Genomic DNA, 22,952 nt, shown 5'->3' with positions numbered 1-22,952 from the left:
AAAATTAAATAAATACTTAAACATACGCCCTTCTGTCTTAACGCCTCCAAGTAGCCTGGTTATTGGAGCCACTACAGATTTTGAGTAGCAGCGTGCAGAACTGAGCAACTCCTACACTGCACATGGGGCTGCAGGAGTCACAAGCCACACAGACATCTGAGAAGGGGTCTGCAAAGCCACAGACTTTGAGTGTTGGCACTTAAAGTTCTGGCTTTCTCCTCTTAAGTTTTAAACTTCAGTATACAGGCTATAAAGAAAAGAAATCAAATTAATGGATTGTATTTGCCAACATCCTACCTTGCTATTCTCTGGTACATACCATATGTGCATTTGGAGGTGAAAATCTAAATGTTTCTTTCTTTTCGTTATTCCACTTTACATAGCTTCGAGAGTCCTGACGCATTTCTTTATTGCTGAAAAAGTTAATTTACAGCAAACTTTTAAAGAGGTGATCCCTAACAATAGAAACAAACTACCAGGAGCCTCTTTATGAAATGTTAATTTACCACAGGAGCAGGAAAACTGCCAAGATGCACCGTCACTTCCGACTTCAGTGGAGGAATATAGCATCAAAGAGCAGGACAAAGATTCAAACAAAAGCCGAGTAAACCAAGCGCAGTAATTAAATTGCCCAAAGGACTGGTAACAAGGTAAACATTTCATCTCTGACCTATAGTTTAAACTTGGCAAGCTGAGATACTGAGTAAATTTGAGTGAACATAAAGAAAAATTAAACAGTTGTACCAGAAAAAATTCTATTTGGTAACAATTTGACCCATCACGCTTTTAAGTTTCATCAGTAAATATCTTATTAAAACTATATTTACTCTGATTCTGAATGTCCACAGTGCTTCTCTGGTGATTTTTTCTATTTTAAGTTTCAGACTATTTCTCTTCATACTACCACTGTCTGGTATTAAACAATAATTCTCTTCCTTTATTTCCACTGTCTCTCTAAAACTATTTGTCAACTATAATAATACCCAATACATTATTTTTTTAACAAACAATATCAATAATATATATTATCCTTAGTTTATGTTTATATGGAATGTAACACAAAGTATGAATTAACTGTAAAAGGATTTTCTACTCAATCCAATGGGAAATCATGGAGTTCCATGAGCAAGCCTGCAAGAAATTTGATAGACACCTTTCTTGTTGCCTCTGAGCACTGTATTTTGTAAATGAAAGCTCGCTCAAGTTTCCACTTGTAAGTTAAAATATTTGAAATTACTTCTTTCCTTATAAATGGTGAACTAGGCAATCTGTTAAGAAACTAAGTAATGACTTTGAAAAAATAGTGACATAATACTTGCTTTTTCCTTTGCTTAAATAAAGCTTGCTCTTCTTTTAGCTCCTGTGCTGCTGCTGATCTGCTCTTCTCCCCTCGCCTTGCCTGAATCATCCTATCACAGGACAGAAGCTCAGCGAATTTATTCCTTTGTCTGGACATCCTCCTTTTAAAATGTAAAGTTTGATTTTGTTAATTAGATATTGCATATTTAGTAATGGAGCTATAAATACACTCCAAAAGCAGTCTTTTTAATTTGCTAGCGATCCTTTGCCAAAGCATAAGACAGTCCAGGAATCACAACAGGTAGAACTTCAAGTGCAACAAATTCCCAAAGCATCCTACTTCAATGAGCTGCCTAATTAAGCATATGCGCAGTTGGTTTTATTTCAGTATAAGCACAAAAAATATCTAAATTCAAACATGTTTAAGTAATTTACCAAATGAACTACTTCATAGAAAATACTCTAAGCCCAATGATTTACTATGAGGATAAGCAGGCAGGCACAAAGTATGAATTCTACAAGATTTTTTTTTTCCATACTCTCCTTATTCTGCTTTCAGAAACAAAAAAGCACCCAATGAGAATATTGGTGTCAAAAACCGTGTAGTGTATAATTATGTCTACATAAAGTGTAGAAAACAATGAGAATTAGGGAAACGCAAGATTTCAGAGAAGTTTACGTTGAGGCATATAGTAAAGACACACTGCCACCTTCAGGTTCTTTTCACGTAAGAAAAGCTGTAGGCCCAATAATGGACATACACACAGGGAAATTAGCAATTTTACTAAAGAAATAAATAACTCTAAATTTCCCCCCTATTCCTTCAGTGCTAGTTAAGCACATGGCTTTAGTTAAATTACAGTCAGTATCGTATTGCTTTTCTGGGAGTGACAGCACAGATGTATGGATTCAAACATGAAAGGGCAAGCAGTGACACAGAGAAAACAGAAGGAAAGTTCACAGTTAATATAAAAATCCCTTTTTCTGCTTGATTGAAGTGTGAAACCTGATGAAAAAGGCCAGCACTTAAAAAAAATAAAATAATAAAATGGTCTGCTCCAGTTTACCAAAAAAGTACTTTTGAGAAATATTTTTCAAGTAACAATAAAAATGTATCTGAATACTGACAGAAAAAATCACTGCTATCATAAATACCGAAACATTCTGAACAAAAAAAAAGATTAGGAATATTTTTACTGTCTTTACTCTGTCCTTTATGCAAAAAGGTACTTCCATGTTTCAAAAAGGATTCACCAACAAATTCTCTCAAAGAAGGCTTGTATTAATTACATATTGTGAAATATAACAAATAAAGAATATGTCAAAATGCAAATGAGTTTAATGTATTATCTTGCATTTATACTTACTTATCACATTACATACATTAAAAATAAATAAAAAATAAGATATCTGCAAGATTCTACAGTTCGTTATTCTGTATTATCACATTCTCTCAAGGGTACAATTAACAAAATACAAATGGAAAAGGAATTAAACGGGAAAATATAAAAAACAGATCATGTTAATTTTGGAGAAAATACTTACAATCACAGCAATTATGAAAAATACATTCTATATACTTGTCATAAATACCATTTATTCAAATACATATTTGACACTGCGTGTAGTGCCACATAGTAAAATGTTTTTGCATTTTCCACTAGAAATGCAGTTTCCTAGCACTTGCAAGATCCTTGCCATGTACCATTACATGAAAAGTTAGTCACCTGCAAAGACCAGCTGACTCTGGATAGAGCTCATGGTTTTTCTGTGCTTTGGTGAGATCCCGAATTGCACTTAAACTTTGGCCAGCAAGAAATTCTTCTTTTTCATCTTTTATAATTTCTTCTTTCAGCTTCTGAAATTTTAGCTTTTCCTCTTCATTAGGCCAATCATCCGATACATCCAAACTGGATTGCAACAGCTCACTTAGGTTTAGCTTTTCAACAGGTGGTATTTCTACGGGGATTAAAAGAGTTTGCTGTAATCCTACATATCAATTACATCGTCAGATTTTTATCTAAGAAAAACGTAGTGTTTAGATAGCGTCAGTCTAACAGAAGTGGGATTTGTTGGTCATTTTTTCTTTTAATATATATTTTGTTCTCTTAGATTTTTCACAATGTTTAAAGCTATCTGTATTCTGGGGGAACCCAACAGTCTCTGACACATGCGAGCAGCATAGTGGCCTCCTTCTGACCGATAATTTACAGATCTCAGTATGGCAAACTCTTCAGCCAGCTTTTTACTTTTTTTTTTTTTTTTAAATAGTCAATACCAGTATGCAGAAGCTGATTCAACAGTGCAATTTTATTCAAGTGCTTCATGCTTTTGGCTTGTACTTTCCGCTTAACAGTTTAACAGTTTGTGTGTCCTCGACACCTTGCAGAAATCAATTCACAGCATAGTGTCCATATTCTAATTCCATGAAGGTGTCTGGTTGCTTGTACTGTGTACACACAGCATTACGGGGACTGTACTACTGCAGGAGCCCCCTGAACGAGGCAATTCTGGGTCTGTCCTGAAACCTGCCCAACTCAGAGAGGCTGCCACAGACCCCATCAAGTTTTAAATATGGCCCTGCCACAAATACTGTATAAATGACAGTGCCTTCTGATAGAGTATGACATGAAAGATGTAAAACCCTGCTTTGCACTGAAATCTCCACTTTGATGAAATTAAAATGGAAATTTAGACTAATACAAGGCGTGTACATATATGGATTGAATTAAGGCTGTATAATCCCAACTTTTTCCTTTCTCTACAGTTTTCTGCAGCATTTATAGTGTCTCAGTGTAGATTTGTGTATAAATAGCTATTACATGAACCGTGCATGACTGGCTTCAGAGTTGTCTGCATGATGACTAGTTAAAGTATGTTCTATGTATCAGAGGAAGCAAAAAGGCAAAGCAAACGGATACGTAACTGTGAACATGCTACAAGTGCCCAGATGCAATCTGTGAGTCAAATCAGAAGTGACTGTAACATAACCAATTTACATATGCAGTGGAATTACAAAATCAAAGCCCATCCCAAACGGCATTTCAGGTTAAAGAAATTCAGCATTACCTCAAGCTACACCTTTGTAAGTATTAATTTTCACACATCTTTTCACAGACCTTCCATGTTTCTATGACGATGGTTAATTCTGGGGCATACCCACGCTGCCCTGTGCGTACAGCCCGCAGGCACCGAGCAGCTCCCAGGAGCAGCCCCCAGGTGCCCGCAGCAGCGCCCAGCTCAGCAGCGCCCAGCTCAGAGCTCAGCCACCCCTCTGGCTGCTCCCCGGCCCCGGCTGCCCCAGCAGCAGCTGCGATTTGGTGTCGCGGCTCTCCCTTGGCTGTGATGCTGAGATGGCACCAGGTGCACAAAGGTCTGGCTCCACACAGACGACAGGCTGGGGAGGTTCCCGACTCCCAGAGAACGAACGCACTGGATTTCACATCCCTCCTCTTCTCGCATTCAGAGGGAATGCGCTATTCCAAGGCACATTCTGTCATCCTCTCTGCATGAAGTATGGATATACTACTTCTTACATACTGCTCCCATCCAACACGAACAGATGGGCCACGTGGGAGGGAGCAAAAAACTCCTGCATATTACAGAAGGTTCCCAAACTTCATGTGCATGCCCACAGATTCTAAATATTAAAGTCCATGGGATTATTTTTCTTTAAATATACCACTACCTAAACTAACATTAAACATAATGTAATTAAGTTATAGAGCTATGCAGACCATACTTCAGTTTTTTTGTCATTATAATCTATTGTGCTTGAATTAAGTAGAACATAATGCAATCCCATATTTTTATGCAGACAAAAAAAAAGCAGAAGAAAAAATGCCTCAGATCTGCTATTTTGAAGAATACTAAAAATCCACAAAATTTTCAAGATTGTGTACCACTGAAAGGGAGTTAAAAACAAAATAACTAGAGTGTTTCAAGTATATTAGTTATTCCTTTTGAAAGAAAGCATATAATAAATGTATATGGGAACTTGGAGAGACATCTGTATAAGTCCCTGTTACTATAAAAACAATACACCCTTGTTGGAAACCACTCTGCTAATTGCCAAGCAGAACTCTCACTTCCCATACAAGCTTCAAGGGTGATCAGCTGTCATTAATTCTTAATTGCTACTGCCGAGTAAAGAGAGAGAACTGAAAAATAATAGAGATTCATCTTACACAGATAAAAAGGAGACAGCCTATTTGCATAGTTTCCACATCCTTAAAAATAAAACCAAAAAACCTCTTTTAGTTCATTACTGAACTCCTAACTCTCTGCTACCGTTAGTTGTAGAGTATCTAAATATACCTAGCCAGATGTCCCTAAATGAGCACTTTCTTGTGGTTAGGGGGTTTACTTCTTTAATCTCACACAAAAGGACATTTTTTTTGTTACTATCCTATTAAAAACAAAACAACAAAAAAAAAACACACAATGGTAAGTAACAAGAAAAAATGCTCAAAGAAATTAATTTCCACATTGTAAAGCGAATTCAGATCAGTAAGAATTTGTGCTCTACTGAGCATTTTGCCACAGTTTTTGATATTTTGCGTACCAGAAGTCCATTTGAAAGCTACAGAAAATGCAGTTAATTGGACTGATGTATTCCAATACATTTCAACCCTGACACAGATTGCTTAACAAAATGCTTTGATATCCATAAAAGGCATAATTTTGAATATCCAGGAGCAGCATTAATTCTCATTGAAAGTGAATGGTAAGCATCTGATATTTTATTCTTACTCCAAACTATTTTTCAGTAGCACCATATGTGGAATTGAGATTGATAAAGAAACACAGTCATCATCCTTACATATTTTGTCTTCATTTTCAGTATCATGATATTTCAAACCTTTTTTTTTTTTTTAATGTATTTCACCATATTGCTTAGAATTTTAAGTGGTTCATTCATACTCTGAATTTACGGAGTTCCCATTAACAATAGCACATTTTGGCATCCCTAATTCCAATCTGATACCAATGGTATCCACAGTCATTAGGTTTCATTATAGGAAAGATTAAATGTGAGAAGAGGTCTTCCATGGGAATATGACTAGTATTTCTATTATTAATGACTTCTGGAATCTGTTTGACCATAAATACTGCAAATGATGTTGCATCTTTTCCTCTCTGCTGACAGCTTTTAAATTTTACCCTCCTAATGTAAATTTATTGCTGCAATAACGAGGGGAAAAAAAAAGAAAATGTGATCTGAAGATAGAAGGCAGGCTGTACTTGTCTTTGAACGTGAACTCAAACACCATGTGAAAATCCTAAGAATGCCATCAGACTTCTGCACGTGGACAAACAGCAGCAAACAGCTTGTAGCAACAGTTACGGTGTACAGTATGTGTGTTTGTACTACATTTTTTAAAAAGTAGGTCTGTGCTTCAGGCTGTATGTAAATTTACCAATTACATCCCCACCTTCCTCATGACACACAGGCAGGCAGAAGGAACTTCCTCCATTCGTATTTCCCCCTTCCCTTCACCTCCTGTGAGGGACGTGGCCAGCTGGCTGTACAGAACAGGAAGAAAGCTAATTCTAACCTCAGCCTGGAGCCAGCTGACCTGCCAGGGCTTCCTGCAGCTGGCCTCTTACCCAGAGACTACAGGCAGGTGTGTTTTGGCCTTCTGCTCCTTACATAATTTATTTCCCTAACATTTCTATTACTCCTGTCTCCCTTATGAAGTGTCATCTACCTGTACACTTACCCACGCCTGCGTGCGTGGCATGCACACAAGCCATTTGCCACCTTAATGAAGCAGCCCAGCCAGCTCTGTTCGTGCTTCTTCCCTGCTGACTCTGAAGAACAGCCCCTGCTGTAAGCGTCCTGTTTCTCTCCTCACATCGCACATAATTAAGATATCCTCTTATTACACAAAATACAGCCTCTTCTTTCTCTGCTTAATGGTTTGAGACTCAGTGTTTGCTTTTGTAGCACAACAAAGCATTTTTTTCATCATCCATTGCAGCTCGCAGTGTCCCTTTCAGGTGCTGAGCAGGGTGACACTCACTAGCGAAAAGCCAACAAGGGAAGCATTCCCTGGCTCACGCTTTTTTCCACAACAAAATACAGTAAATGCACATCCATGTGTTCCCAACATACCTGAAGTGGCTGGCTCCATGGAGAGTAGCCTGTCGTTCCCAGACGCCCGAAGAAAGCAGAGGATAGTTTTTACTCCCTTTTCTATGACATCTTTGGGTGGAAATTCAAGGGGACAATGTCTCAGATTCAAGGCTGTCAATGAAGTTAAGCTTCCTGTACAAACAACGTAATTTAGCAAACAGTTAGAAAGATGGGTGAGTTTTCAGACACATCTAGCAGTTGCGTTAGAGTGAATTACTGGCATTCACTGCGTTTATAATGATTTTGTGATAATTACCATTATCACACATGCAGGTACTATAGACTGCCTTAAGTTATTTACTTGCCCAACTCAAACATTTTTAGCTTGCTCTTTCTAGAACTACAATTGATCCTTTTTTATACACATAGTGTTGCCAACACTGCAATACTTAAGATTACTTATGTAATTCACAAGGGGCTATGTTTTTCTTTAAAAACAAAGAAAATACTCAGTTTACTCAAGAAAGTTAAGACAAACTAGACTGAATTACATTACAATGTTTGCTTTCTACTTCAAAGTAATTCTTAACAACTTTAACGTTCTGGATTTGATGTACTCAAATAGGGCTATCTACAAATTAACTGAGTCCTCTGTGTGGAAAATAAATAAAACAGCTCAAACCCAGTTCCAGAATTTGCACCGGATGTATGCAGAACCAAACATGTATTTATCATTTCATATCCTTTTAGTTCAAACTCAGAGCTATCGTATCTTCTACCAAGAACTTCTACCATCGCTCAGCACGGCAATGCATCTGTGAGCTGAACCAGAAATACAGCACGCATCTGGCATGTGTTCTGCCCCTCGATGACTGCAGGGATTTTGTACTTTGGTTTCTAAGATGGTTCACATGACCTTGTATAAAACAGATCGTCATTCTTCTTGTGACTATTTGTAGCTTTTTCTTTTACTTTTTTTTTTTGTCCATATATTCTCCAGTTGCTAAGCATCTTTGTGATCTTTTTTTCATTCTTTGTTTTTAACTATTTAATTTCTCTCTAAGCAAATAGTTCTCCCCATCTGAGATTAGCCTAGACAAAATGAACTGTCTCACTACAGCTGAGGTAACCAGTACAATCCCTCAGCTCCTGCTCTTGTGCTTTCTCAAATGTGTGGAATTTGTGGTGTTGATAGATCAATGTTTTTACCCAACAATAACTTTTATATATAAAAGGAAATGTATGAAAGATTTCAAGTTTTCCCTTTTTTCTAATGTAATGTTCTAACTTTCTAATTCGGTAATCTTTGGGTTTGCATTGCTTTTCACTCCAGTCTTGCCATTAGCTGTTCTTGCCCAAGGAAACAGAGGGCTACCTCCTCTCAACAGCAGAGAAACGTGACATCAATCATCAGCCTCCCAGGGGCGACTGAGCCCAGGCATCCCGCAGGCCTGCTGCAGTCTCCTGCTTCTCTCACAAGCAAAGTATGTGCTATGAGTTACTCCTATATCCCTTACGAAAGGGCATCTGCCCATATCCTTATCCTATGATTCTTGGGAAAGGCACAGCATCCAAGACATATATAAAATTATATGCTATGTAAAGAAGTCTATATATAAAGTTACACATGGAAGGAGGTAATGACTGATAGGGTCTTCTTTCTTTTCATATTCTGCTTACTGTCTGGTCAAATAGGAACAAAAGATGCACAGTTTCAGAAATTGGATTTATCATCTTCCCCCAAAAGTTATGCTTCATTAAAGTAAGACAAAATTAACAAATTTGCCTTCCCAATAGCTACACATTTGCAGAATTACATAATGCTTTCAGTCAGGTTTAAAAAAAAAATGCTTTAACTTCCTGATCCAGGCAAAAATACAAGAGCTCCTGTCTTAAATCTTTCAAAAAATACATGTATGTACGAAGTCTCTAAAAGAAAGGTGGAATATTATGTCTTGACATTTTAGACAGACATGCAGTTTACATTAGGTATTTAGGAAGTGCAGCACTGAGAACAGACAGCCCAGTCAATCAGGGTCTGTATTTCCCATACTGTATTGCAGTGGGACTGGAGTCACACCACATCTCCACTCACAGCTTGACCTTCCAGCCTAATCTGTTTTGCTTCCTGCAGGCTGACTGCGCCTATCTGCTTTACTTGTTACAGCATAAAATGGTGTATTCGCTCTTTTAAAATGTTTTTGTAAAATCTTGCAGAAATACCAAATACATTACTAATAGCTATGCTATTAGATTTTAAATTACCAGTAATTAAAGCTGAAAGAAATGTTACAAAACAAGTTTTACAATGTGATTAACAGCTCCATTTGACATTAGTTCTCTAGAAAAGTCAACTACAGCAATATTGACAAAGTGCACTTAAAAAGAAAAAATAAATAAAAACCAGCACAAAAGTAATGGAAGGAAATGAGCAGCTGAAGCAGGTGGCAGGGCTCTCCTGGAACCTGGTGAACATGGAATTTCTTATGAGATCTGCTGAATCCTGGGTCTGGTCCCTTGGAAGACTTGAGATGCATGCACAAAGGGGTTCTCCCCCTCAGGGAGATGGTGTGTACAACCTGCTATATGCAGGACCACGGCAGCTCTGCAGTATTTAATGCAACAACCTGTTACTCCCAGGGAAAGCAGATTTGTTTCCATTTCACTGAACTGCCCAACAAACACCTGGCACTTTCCAACTCCATTCTGCTTCTTCCATCGTTAATCTTTCTGTGACCAGCCACAGGGGCAGAGCTGGCAGGTAATTTAGCAGTAGCAGAGGAGAAGTTGAGTTTTCCCATCCCGATGTCAAAATTACTTACTGAGTTGAAGGAAATTCAACTCACTTCTCAGGAACATTTAAAACTTATGTTTTCCCTGCCACAGACCTTATTTAGAACTAGAAGCCTCACAGTTTTGAAGTCTGCTAAAGCTGAACTCAAACTGAGAGCCAGTGAAAGCCAGAAGTGCCTGAGCAGTTACTCTGAAATGGCAGTGAAACTGAAACTAAGGTGAGTTAGAGAAACTGCACCCAAACGGGTTAGGTGGAAACAACTGCACTGCATGCACACCACGCGCTGGCTGCCACACAGACAGTGCTCTGCTGTAACGCAGGGGAAGAGAACTGGATCAGCCTGCCAGTGTCTCACAGGAGGAGGAAACTTCTGGGGAAGGTTTGGAGAGGAATTACTTGGTGCTACAGATCAATGGCGTAAAGGATGAATGACGACTACAAACAGAGAACACCTGAGAAGAGCAGTGCTGTGTACATAATTACGCTAGGTAGCAACAAACATGCCTAACACTGAAGATCCGTGTTTATTGCAGACTGAATATGCTGTTTTGCAATTACTGCTGTTGGTTTTGTAAAGAAATATGTCCAGAGAACTTGTGTATGAGCACACCTTTGTCAAAAAAGCAAGCATTGCCAACACTCCAGTCATATTGATTGTTTTCAGTGAGGTACTGATGGTGAGCAATGTGGAAGTTTAGAGGCTTAGCAAATCGACTGTATTCTACCACTCTAAAAACAAGCTTTCTGAGAGAGCTAATTACCAAAATGCCTTCCATTCAATCATGATTCACAAATTAGAAAATTACTTCAAACAGTTATAAAATATAATGCAGAAGTGGAAGAGTTACATTACCAGCAAGAATAAATGGCTTTGAAGATGCAGCATGTAAAGAACTATTTGGGAATACAATTAGATTTAAAATAGTTTAGTATGAAGAAACTCAATCTATTTTTAAACAAATTATCAAAATGAATCATACAGATGACTTCAGTATTGGAAAAGCGAAGTCTATTTTATCTTGCTGAAAACCACTCGTGGTTGAACATGACTTGATTGTAGTGGGAGAGCTCCACAGGACACGCAGCTACAACGCACACAGCATGATGTGGCAGTGTGCACTGACAACTTGCATAACTGGGAGGATGGCAAATCAGCTCTCTACCTTTCAGCATCCTTTTCCAAATGGTCTACTTAAATTTTAGCCTGCATCACTTGCTGAGATCCTTCATTATTTAGAAGTATTCCTAAATTACTCTAAAGGATGCTTAGATGCAGTAATACTACGCTTTTACTTTTTAAGCCTCCTAAAATAAGTATCACTGTACCCATTTTACAGCAGGGGAAACTGAGGCACAGGCAGTCTGGTGACTTATCCCGAGTTCAGGAGCCTACCTGAATTTTCCAGAGAGCCACTGGCAGTACTGAAAAAAGAAGGCACGTACACCAAGTGTCAGCCACCCCACAACACTTCCCAACTAGCACATAGCACACTGAAGTTTAAGATCACCTCTGAGAACAAGGTGGCTGACAAAGAATTTTTCATCTCTGATAACTAAATTCAGAACTCATGGTAATTCTGCACAGATCAGGTGAATCCGTACAAAAGCTCTAGGAACAGCCACAGGTATGAAACAGAACTGCTGTTACCACTCAGATTTCTGCTCCCTTCCCAAAGCTTTTTTTTTTTTCTTAAATTAAAAGCTACCTGTTCTAAGAATAAAAAATTTTTTAAAAAAATCAATAAATGAGGGTAAACACTGCAAATTCATTCCAGATGTAGTTGAGAAATATACACAAGAGATGAAGACTTAACAGCTGGGAGGGTTATCCTGCATCATCCTCCCAACTCATCCCAGTTTACATCACAAACTTTGTTTGGCATTTATGATACAAGCACCAGAAAACTGGGGTTCGTACTAAGAAAAGAGAAGACAACAGCCCTGGAATGGACACTGCAGGATGGTAACTAAGCTAGTGCTGAAGCTGTCAGCATTAGCTCCTACTCTGTTTCTTGATATAGGTGGTTAGGATGGCAAGTGTACAGACAAGAGAGCAATAGGGAAGGGTAGGAGGAAGAGTGGGCTGGGAATTAGCTTATGAAACATGATATTGTAAGAAAAAGCTGTCTTGTCAAAACACGAGTGTTTTGTAAAAATACACTAGGTTTTGACAGCGACTCACATTGTCACAGGCACAATTCCCAGGTTTTCCTCCCAGCCTTTCAGATGGACTGCTTACTGATCTATGTCCCCATCACTGTGGAGAGGAAGCCTGCTATGCCAGCTGCCCAGGACACGCAGGGGACTTCTGAGAAGCACAGCTCCACCGCAGGGAAAGAAAAAGACTTCAGTAACCTGGATTAAGCCAAATCCTTGAATTACCTCCACCCTCCTTTAGCCAAGGTTCAAACCACTGTGCCTGTGCCAGTCCCAGTCTCACGCTGTCCACTATGTAAAGAGTCGAGACTGAAGCAGCTCAGCTGCTGTGGAGCTGGAGGAGGCATAGCTGTGCACATCTCGTATGGATCTATCTGTGTCTAAACACTACCCTGTAGGTGGCAATGCCACGGACACACAGCCTTTGCCAAGGGAACTGACGGCTCATGCAAAGCAAGGCATATGGCAGGGCAGCATCACCCCAGCACAACATTCCTGCCAGCTGCATCCAAGATCCTCGCGACTCAGAAATCCTGACGTGGACGTGGGCAAGTGATTAAGCAAACGATGCCGAAGTTGTGCTATCCGAACTGGCAGAGCAGAGCAGCATGGCTTGGGCCACTCCTACAGTCGGGGTGTCACTGCGCTACCCGCTAATGAGCGCACAGCTTGGGGAGGCCTGGCTGCAGCCAGCCTCTAGGAATGCCTCCAGCCATCTGTCACCGCTTCACTGCTGCCCAACAAATCCTGCCCTGAAAAAACCTGCAGTGCTCTCTTCCAATTGCTGTGGCTTGAACAAAGACCTCAAACCCAGCGGGAAGGCTGGCATCCTTTTTGGTACCCCTCAGTTGCTCAGCCGGTGAGAACAGGGGAGATGCACGTACCCTGCACAGGGCAGGAGTCCCCCAGTGTAACTGCTACACGGAAAGCCAAAGCATCAGCATTGCACCAGCAATGCTTTCTGCCAAAATCTTAGCAAAGGTACACTGCTTGAACCCAGAACAGCTGTGAGGAAGGCTCTGCTTTTCTGCTGCACCTGCTTGTTTTCTTAACGCACTGCCCAAAGAGCAGGAAGGGAACATACTTTCATAGCATTTAATACGAATAACTAAGCCGTCTCTCTCCCCATCACTGCCTGCAGGCGGCCCAGGAGCACTGAAGCTGCAGACCTCCAACCCAGGGGGTGCTGCATACTGTTTGGGGCAGTGTGGTTATGTAGGAACAGGTCACTTCATGCCAGCTGGCCCCAGCAGGTGGGAACAGACCTGGGAACGTCCTGATTGCTAGCAGGGATGTCACCTCAGACAGGCAGGATACCTCGTGCAGAGAGTACAGGGAACTCAACATGAACAACGGAGTCTAGTGAAGCACAGGAGCCAACGTGGCTGATCTTAAACAGCTGTGAGGATGTACGTGACAGCAAGCAGCTCTCAGCTCGACCTTGGCAAAGGGCAGCCAAACATCAGCTCTGTAAGCAGAAGGAAGTTGGGCCTGGTTGTGTGGCCAGCTTGAGATCATGCCAGTTGTTTGGTGACAAGCCCAGAATCAAGGTGTAGCTGTGGAGGTTAGTCTTTGAAGTACAACAGCAGTCTTAAAGCTCAGACAACTTCAAACAGTGCTGAGCAACAAAAAGTCAGGACTTCTGCTGTGAGGACTGACAGTCTCAGGGGCGCTGGGCTCTGCGCCCTGCAGGGGCAGGACGAGGAATAGGGACCCCCCCTCAGAAGTCTCCATTCTCAGCTCCAGCTCACCAGGAGCAGCCTCAGGCCAATCCAGGAACCTGCACAACCTGCTCAGTGTTCCTTAGGAGCGTTTGATTCGGAAATACTTGTGATTCCCAAGTAGTAACTGCTAGCGCAAGAGGAGTTATAATGCTAGAGATGTTTTTAAAGTTTGAAACTGTAAAAAGCTGCTGCAGAAGTTCTCAACTCTAATTGCATTTAGAAATGTCTGACTGTGAGAACACCCCAAGACTTCTGAGAGTTCTGAAAAATGTTTCTTTTTGCTTCAGCTTTACTCAGAGAAACAATATTAACCATTTTTGACCAAAATCCTAGACATTTGATTACATTTTTCCCTTCTCAGTGAGGAGAATTGTTATGTGTGCTCTAACAAAACTAATTCCCTCCCCACCCCCATGTTTGCAACATCATTCTTTAGATACCCATCAAAGTATTCTAAAGTCTAACTACAGAATCGAGCGTCTATGACATCAGTGGGTACTTACCAAGCTCTGTGGGCAGCTCTTTTATAGGATTCCCTTCTAAAAGCAGAGTTTTCAATTGCCTTTGCAATAAAACAGAAAAGAGTTGTGATGGTAAAAGCAAAGTTCATTTAATTAAGCAGAAACATGAGAATATTTTTCCTCCTTAATTTTCTTCTTGCTTGTTTTGTACTACAGAAGGGAACCAGAAGGCAAATCCATGGCTCTCCATTGCAAACATCAGTGCTGAAAAATGACATACCCCCAAAGCTTTCTGGTATGTCAATCTGAAGTTTGCTTTTATGCCCATGAATTACTATGTACTCCTTCCGTATTTAGTATTTGATCTTTCTTTGCAAAGCTTATCACTTTAAACTCTGATACTGACTGTTCCAATTATAAACTCATCATTTTCAGTTGTTTATGATTTTGCTGAGCTGCAACTGTTTGCTTTGTTGAGTACATTCCTCAGGCTACATTTGAGCTAAAACTGTTCAGCCATTTTTGATAATGATATTAGAAAGAAATATGCCCTATTTGTATTTAATTTCATAAACTATTTTTATTTTTTAAAAGCTTGTTTTCTTATTCTTGGAAGCAGCCTAGAAGTTTGGCATGGGTCAGGCATTCATCTCAAATACAAACATTTATGGGGTTTATGTCACACATGACATTTTGGAAGTCTTCTAACATTTAGACAAACCCAAAGCTTTTGAAAAACTATCAGTTTGCCTGTGCTTGGAAAACAATTGATATTGTTTAGTAAGTGAAGTGTCCAGAACTGCTGCATGCACTGCTACATAGAGCGTTTCTGATGTGAACTTTTGAGCTACCAAGCGCTGAGGATAGGGTGGACATTTTGTCCAAAAGCAGGGAGGTTGTCTCGTTTTCCCCTTGTAGCATACAGGTACTGACATTAAAGCAGCTATGAAATGAAGACTACTAGAAAAAAGCAGTAAGAATTTCCTAATTTTGACTGCTTCAGTTTGTCATTTTAATAAGATTTTTTTTCAGTAGTTTTTAAGTTTAATATCTGGCAATGTATCAGATCAAGTGATATTCTATAGACAAAGCACTGTCCATGCTATAAATGAAGCATCATCCTACTAGGAAAGTTAATGTGTTTTGTTTACTAGTGCTGCAATTTGACTTATTTACTGTTAAAATTCAACAAAATCAAGAAGAAAGCTTGGTAGATTGTCATAATATTTCTTTACCTCTAGTAAAGAGAAAACAAAACAAACATTTTGGCAGCTGCTCAACACTGGATTAACATTTGTGGCAATATTTTAAGACATTTCAATTCAGTCAGAAAAATGCAAGCACCACATTCATATTTGTAAAGCAAAGCATCCAGTTCAGCTTAAAACAAACTTGGAAGCAGCAAGGGACTCCCCACTTCAAGCCCCGAATTCGTTAATAATTTAGGCATTGCTGTATACCAGGTAAAATGCACTTTTTCACTCCAGCAACTAATAACAATGAAATGAAGTGATGATATTGAGGAATTCAAGTAATATTTAGTGAATATTTCTAATAAGCATTTCCTAAATCTGAGCTGTTCGAAGGCTGTGAAAAAATACAAACAAGTATATCACACGGTGGGACAAATGGCTGGCATGGTATCTTCTAGGAAGACACGTAGTGAATACCTTAGTCTCACAGGGTTTCAACCAGTTGTACAATGATGACCATATAATTCACAAGCTATAACATCACTCCCATCCATTTTAAGAATAATTTATTAAAGCTATTTAAAAGATGAAGACATTAGGCTCGGCATTTTTCAGCTATTTTTAGAGGCATAGCCTTCATTTACTGTATTTCTCTAATCAGGAGTTGAATATATAATCATTCCCAAACAACTGACCTTAAAATAACCTTAAGCATCTTATTTCAATGCCACACATTTTTAATTCTGGAAAATTCCATGGCATATACCATTCAAGGGTTGTCTTCTTTTCCTTACTACTCTTCACAGAAAAGTTTTTTAGAACCAGAAGTGCACGCATTCCTGTGTCAGTTTCTTTTCCTTGGGGCACACATCATTCCTTTGTTCCCAATAATTACTATAGATTGTGTTTGTGGTCTTCCACTTCAGCTGAGAAGTAAGGATTGTCCAAGCACATTGAAAAACTGGTGAGAAATTAGCTTTGGTAATCTCAGCAACATGAGAGCAAGTGGATTGTTCAGGGTCACAGCAACATTGTGGACACCCTTCTTTGCACACCCCAGATAAATCAGTGACAGCTAAGCAATCCTTCCAACAGTTAAATACCATGTCAGATGACTAGCAAAAACAGATTAATGGATAACATTCTTTGACTAAACTGTCCCTCATTATCATTTACAAGAGAAGTGATGTTTGTATCTATGTGTCCATGTTTTCACCTCACATGCGGCACTAACGTTAGTCAGCTAGAGTCAGTAAGCTTTACTCTGTCTTAGGAGAAAAATACTAACAGGATGTAAATTTCTGAAGTTAAGTGTTTAGAAATTCACTAACATAATATTAATCGGACCTCTCACTTCATCTGTGTTTTAGTAAACAAAAATAAGCTTATATAGTGTTCTCTTGCACCAAGATTAATGCCAAACAAAACCATGTAAAAGTCGGACTGTTACAATGAAATTGCAGTAGGACAAATAGAAGAAAAATACATTTTTATTAAATTGCCTGTATGACCAATGGTCTTACCTGTGGTAACCAATTCCAGGGGGAAGAGCTGTAATCTTGTTAAACCGGAGATCCAGCCAAACAAGATGTGGCAGCTTTTGAAATAAATCCTCGGGAATCATCGATATGGCATTTCCCTCCAGATGAAAGTGCTAATAGAGAAAAAACATAAACATGTGTTAAATCCAGAAATAGAGGAACTGTTCCTTGGCACACAGTGTTGAACATGGAAACTGTAAACTGCTCTACACTTTTACAAAAAGAACAGTTAAAGGAAATTAAGGGATACATGGTTCTAAGTTACACAGATGATTTAAGGACCTTAAGAACAAAACACAACACGTATTAAAGATTGTATCTAAGAATCTGTAGTTTTCCCATTCATCTGGCAAAGCCACAACCCTTTACTGCCTTGTGCTACATTCAGGCCAAAGGTATTAAAGGACAACAGCACACACACCTTTACATCAGGCAGTTTATATATTTCCTCGGTAAGATGCTTAATATTTTTTCTGCTAACATCAAGGGTACTTGAAGCTGATGACATGCACTCTTCAATGGCCTTCCTGATCTCTTCTGATGAATTGGAGCCAGACGAGCTCTGTTTGCGATACTCATCTCCAGAGTTATCACCACTGCCATTAAGCCCTTTGTAAGAGCTGTCATCCATTTGTCTGCAAGCCAAAAACAGGGGCTCAGTAATTCAGACAGATCAACTGAAGGCAGGTCACGACCTGAGAAAAACCACACAATATTTTGGAAACAGAACACCTACAAAGCGAGCTTCTCGGTTCTGTTATTTTCTGATTGTCCCCGGTGTTAGGAACGTATTGTGACACAAAAGGCACACTGTGTGTGTGTACACATATATATAACTTTATAATGTACACGTGTATGTTATAATGGGTACATACATCCACCAGGCCACCCTCTCGGGGTGGCGGGGAGCAGTTCCCTTACCTCCCCCAGCCAGACCCGAGGGCACCTGGGGCTCCTCCACAGCCTGCACCCTGCCCAGCTGTGGCACACTGCCACACAGACAGCACGAGAACGCCTTTATGTAAAATCTCGTTAATTTCCAACGGGTTTAACGGGTGCTGCAGCGTCACCCACACGTTCCCTGAGCCCTCCAGCCGTGGGCCCCACACCGAGGCCTAGCACCCCCACAGCGCTGCCCCGGCAACAGCCCCGCGGCCGGGGCCATAGCGCCCGGTACCGGCGTGCTCCGGAGGTCTTCACAGGCCTGAACCTACTGCAGGAATGACAGCAGGTGGGATGGCAGCGTTACCACGCTGCTGCCAGCGCTCATCACCAGAAATACAAGCCACGTTCAGCGAGGGAGATTATTTTTACTTGATGACAAACTCCCCAGGGAGCAAGGCTACCGGTGTTGCATTCAGCACCACCAGTTCTCCAGGTATCTCACGGGGCTTCCCTCAGAGCCCCTTTCCTTGCAGCATTTCACTTGTACGGTAACACCGACAGGACTCTGTTACAGGCCGAACACCGCAGCCGGCAGGAAACATCCAACTGCAGAAACCTTCACAGGGCCAAACAGCCCCAGCGCTAACATCCTGGGGCAGGCGTGTACATTTCAGTGTGGATTGCTTGTTAGGTCCTATGCAGTGCCTGGAAACAAACAGCCGGAGGCTGAAATAGCTCAAGCATTAATATAATACAAAGATTTGATTCTGCTAAAAAAAAGTTTAGAAGCGTTCTTACCTGTACTCACTTGAACCATCAATCCTGTTGCTCAGAAGCTTCTGACTCCCAAAGACTACATTAAAAACTTCCATTTTGTAGGAAACATTGGAAATCTGAAGGAATAGTCTGGTGGATAACTGCAAAACAGCATACTCTCATTTTCACAGGAACAGTTTGCTTAAATTTGGAACTAAACAGGCCTTAACCTCCACATCTGTTTTGTTGCAGGGCCACAAGCCTCTGGAAAACATAGTGGTACCTGGGCTGAAGATGACAAGGCACGTATCGCTCAGCCTGAATTCATCTCCACCTCGAAAATACAGATTCTACTAATTGTGTTATTACTGCTGACTTCAAGAAAAAAGGTATGATTGGTAATTTCATTACGCTGTTCCTGGAACAGATATTCTTTGAGGCTACTTAGGTGATTAAATTCTAATTATGAGCAATATTTGTAAACCAGAGGGCAAAACTTATGAACATTAAAATGGAATCAATGGAAACACTGTACTGAAAGAAGTACTGAATTGCATTTATTTATGTAAAACCCAAAGTATTTTAGGATAATTTTAAGATTACGTAAGAAATGCATTAGGATTAAAACTAACGACATTACTTTAAGCAGTGTTGTTTTTTTCAGCTGGACATTGAGATCAAAACTTCTTTAGAATCCTTTAGCACAACAGTAATCGGCAAATGTTTTTGTGAGCATTTCAGGCAGAGAAAGCGAATCTAGAAAGCTACTCAACTTAGCTGAATCATGTTAGAAGAGGATTTTCTGTGCTCCTTCAAATTGAGTTGAACTATGACTAAAACTTAAACAACAAAAAGTTTGCATGCGAGATGGCAAACAACAAACTGTATGCTTTTTTTTCCTGATCTTGAGGTATAACTAAGGATGTTTTTTTTAAAAAAAAAAAAAAAAAAAAAGGAATTCTCTCCTGGAAACAAAATCAAAACAAAGTGAATGTACAAAAATACCATAAAATTGCTCTGCAGATAGAAATCTCTCAAGGGCAGGCTGTCATAACAACCTTGTCTAGCCTTGAGGGGATCTTGACCCAGCATACTGGGGCAGGTCTGCATCTGGAACAGTCATCCTAGTGATTGCACATCACAGGGAAGCGATGTCAGAACAGGGAAGAACAGTGAAAACAACGAGCTTGAGTGGGTTAGCTGTAGGCCTGCTCTTCTATCCAGAAAAGCAGTCTTCTAACAAAACAGAGAACGTGCTGGGTCATTGAAAGAACTTCCCATAGTTGCTGGGGAGTGTTTTTTAATCCTTCAGCTGCAGAGACTTAACATAACTTGCAACAGACTGAAATGAACGTCAGGTCATCTCTGAAATTGTGCTAGTCTTTACTTTTAGGCTCCGCTGTTTTGCTGGGCAAGAAGAGAAGCATTACACATTTCATTTCATGGAATCACAAGCTCTGTGTTCTTCAGAGAATGCCGGTCTCTGGGAAGACCAGGCTTTGGCACTGTTCTCTTGTCAGGACCTAAGCTGTTGAGTCTTCACAGAGAGAGCTCAGAGTCAGATATTCTCAGGTGGACTCTGAATCACAGCCCTCCTTCCTCCCTAGTGCTGACACAGAAATACTGCACTTCAAGTGCATCAGCACATGTGGAACAGAGGGAGCTGCCCCCATGCATCACGATGTAGTGCCCTGGCACCAGTCGCTAGCTGTCTCCTATGAGCCTGGGCAGGCCCCTCTGCACATGTAGGCGAGCCTCCCTGGGGCACTGAAGTAGAACTGGGGTGCCCACAGTCCTTTAGTGCTGTTCTATCTATATGTAGATCATATGTAACAAGACTTCTCCACTGTGCCACAGAAATGCAGCTAACAGAATAAATGGTGTCAGATAAATCCTCATGCAGATTAATTGTTTGATTACAGATTTTAAGGATACTGCCCCCAGCATTATTTTACAGAGTTCAACATAGAAGTGACAAAACTTCAGAGAAAAGCATTCCCCCTGCTCAGCTATTTCTTCAGATTGGTAGGCACCTACATTACTTAAGTTTCATCTGCATTTGACTTCAACTAAGTCTAAAAGGAAGCTTTTTTTCCCCCCATTTTTCTAAAGAGCTGTTGAAAGATACAAAAGAAGTCATTACTTTCTATAAGTTCCTAATATTCCAGTAAATGAAAAAAGATGAGTGATTTCTACAAGTATCTTATTAGAATATCAACACATGCTCTTGATTTCTTAGTGAAACATTGATTAACTTAAATGGATAAGCAGAAAGGGAGCAGACACATAAATGAAAGGAAACAAAGAAGGGGAAAAAAGTTAGAAGTCATTAAAAATTTGAAGAGCTGAATTGTTCAGACAGTTCCAGAAATAAATTCCTCCCTCTCTCACAGGAGAAAGCAGAGTTAGGCAAGAGAAGCCATTATGCTATACAGAAAACTAAACAGAACACCCCTTTCAGGCTGTAAAAGAGAAAAACAAAATAAGCAATTGAACTACCACACTGCTACCTCACCAGCTCAAGGGAAGGAGTTTAGTTGGGAAGAAGGCAGGCACTTTTATCACTCTGTAGGGTTTGAACACCTGCTGGTAAAATGCATGTAATCCATCTGCACTACAGCATGCACCTGTGGAACCAGCAGGAGACCCGCACTGGCAATGAGATGTGTAACCCTTTTTCCACCAGTCTGAATGAGATCTTAGTTTTAAGGCTTCATCACCGCTGGTGGTGCCTGCTCCCGCTTAATGCAGGCCTCTGCAGGTGATCCTAATAGGAGTACATTATTAGTTAACTGGAGTGACTTTTGAAGGACTTTGAAACAGCTGGATTGGTGATTACTGTTAGCATCTTTAAAACCAGAATTGGTACTATTTACAGAAATGCTAATGATGAGAAAATGTATGAAATTTCCCCTCTATGTAATGTTTATTGAAAGAATTATGTGTTCTTTCAGGGAATCTTTTCAGAATAAACATAGTTTTTTTCTCAGTAGGCTTTCTTGGTGAGGAAGCCCTGTGAATGTTAAGAATCATAGTAATAGACCATTCATCATCCTAACCACATTGCAGTTCTTGCCACTATAATCAGTAGGGGCTTTTAATAGGAGTGTAATGTCAGCCTATGGTGGCCCCTTGTTTCTATGCCTCAATTCTTACAATATTTGCCTCTTTTTCAGTTTCATGAAAATTGGTAGCGTTTTTGTTTCAAAATGTTCATCAGCTCACTGAGAACAGATAACCGAAAAGAATCTAACGATACTTCAGGCGTTTCTATTTTTATTTACAATGGTTTTATTCAGGATAAATTCACTGATACTAGGGAAGTTGATCCTGATTTGAACTGCTGAAAGAAGGAAACAATCACAGCTCCATGCAGCCAGCAAAAAGACAGAAAGGGAGCTGTAACTTAGAGCTACCAGTAGAGAATAACATAAAGAGGTAAACTGCAGGATCCATGCAGCTAATTGAGGTGTGAGATTAAGAAACAAAAAATAAAATATTATCTTCAGTTTGCCTCATGCTAATTTTGGCACGATGTAAAATATGCAGCTCACAGTGCTTGGAAATGAGAACAATCAGTCACCCCAAAGGATACTCATTCACTTCCAGAGCTCATGCTTTTGAGAATAATTGGATGATGATTTTTGATACAAATCCTTTGACTAAAAGTGTAATCCTGGAATTTCATAAGGGGTTTGTTTGGCCTGGCCTAGAGCAGAACAGGTATCACATTTCCCAGCTAAATGAATGCATATAGGCTTTTCCTGGTGCATGTCTGTGAGCTTTTGACGAGACACAACAAAGGTGGTAGTGAATGTATGCAAACCTGATGAGTTGGGCTCAGCAGGTGCAATTCCATGAAGCAGGAATGGTTTCGTGGCTGGTGAAGTGCAAGAATATTCTAACCTCTGAAATCAGTGATAAAAAAAGGGAATATGCAGAAGTTAACACAAATTTGAGAAGACAAACTCTTCCAGAGCAGTTGCTCTCCTTTTGCAAGATCGGGCATTAGCCAGCAACCTTCAAGGGGGCTGGGTGCGCTTTGTACATGCTGCTGAACATC

General features: G+C 40.1%; 1 protein-coding gene across 11 annotated transcripts; it reads right to left on the bottom strand.

The window, feature by feature from the left end:
* Positions 1–977: 977 nt before the first annotated feature.
* On the bottom strand, positions 978–21,513 carry LRRC27 (leucine rich repeat containing 27). Of its 11 annotated transcripts, none has more exons than XM_068689350.1 (7): positions 18,932–19,054; positions 18,463–18,859; positions 17,670–17,883; positions 17,231–17,361; positions 14,557–14,615; positions 7,418–7,570; positions 978–3,258 (listed from the first exon to the last, which is right to left on the bottom strand). In XM_068689350.1, exons 2-7 carry the CDS (start codon positions 18,516–18,518, stop codon positions 3,023–3,025), a joined length of 849 nt encoding a protein of 282 aa, XP_068545451.1. In that variant the 5' UTR covers positions 18,519–18,859; positions 18,932–19,054; the 3' UTR covers positions 978–3,022. The 11 variants fall into 11 exon arrangements, with proteins under 11 accessions (XP_068545451.1, XP_068545450.1, XP_068545452.1 ...); XM_068689349.1 differs by having other exon boundaries at positions 18,463–18,838; XM_068689351.1 differs by having other exon boundaries at positions 18,463–18,838; positions 18,942–19,050.
* Between the last annotated feature and the right edge of the window lie 1,439 nt (positions 21,514–22,952).

Source organism: Anas acuta, chromosome 7, assembly GCF_963932015.1.
Source record: "Anas acuta chromosome 7, bAnaAcu1.1, whole genome shotgun sequence".
NCBI lineage: Eukaryota > Metazoa > Chordata > Aves > Anseriformes > Anatidae > Anas > Anas acuta.
The sequence above is the reverse complement of the archived record's forward strand: the minus strand, read 5'-3'. Positions and strand labels throughout refer to the sequence as shown.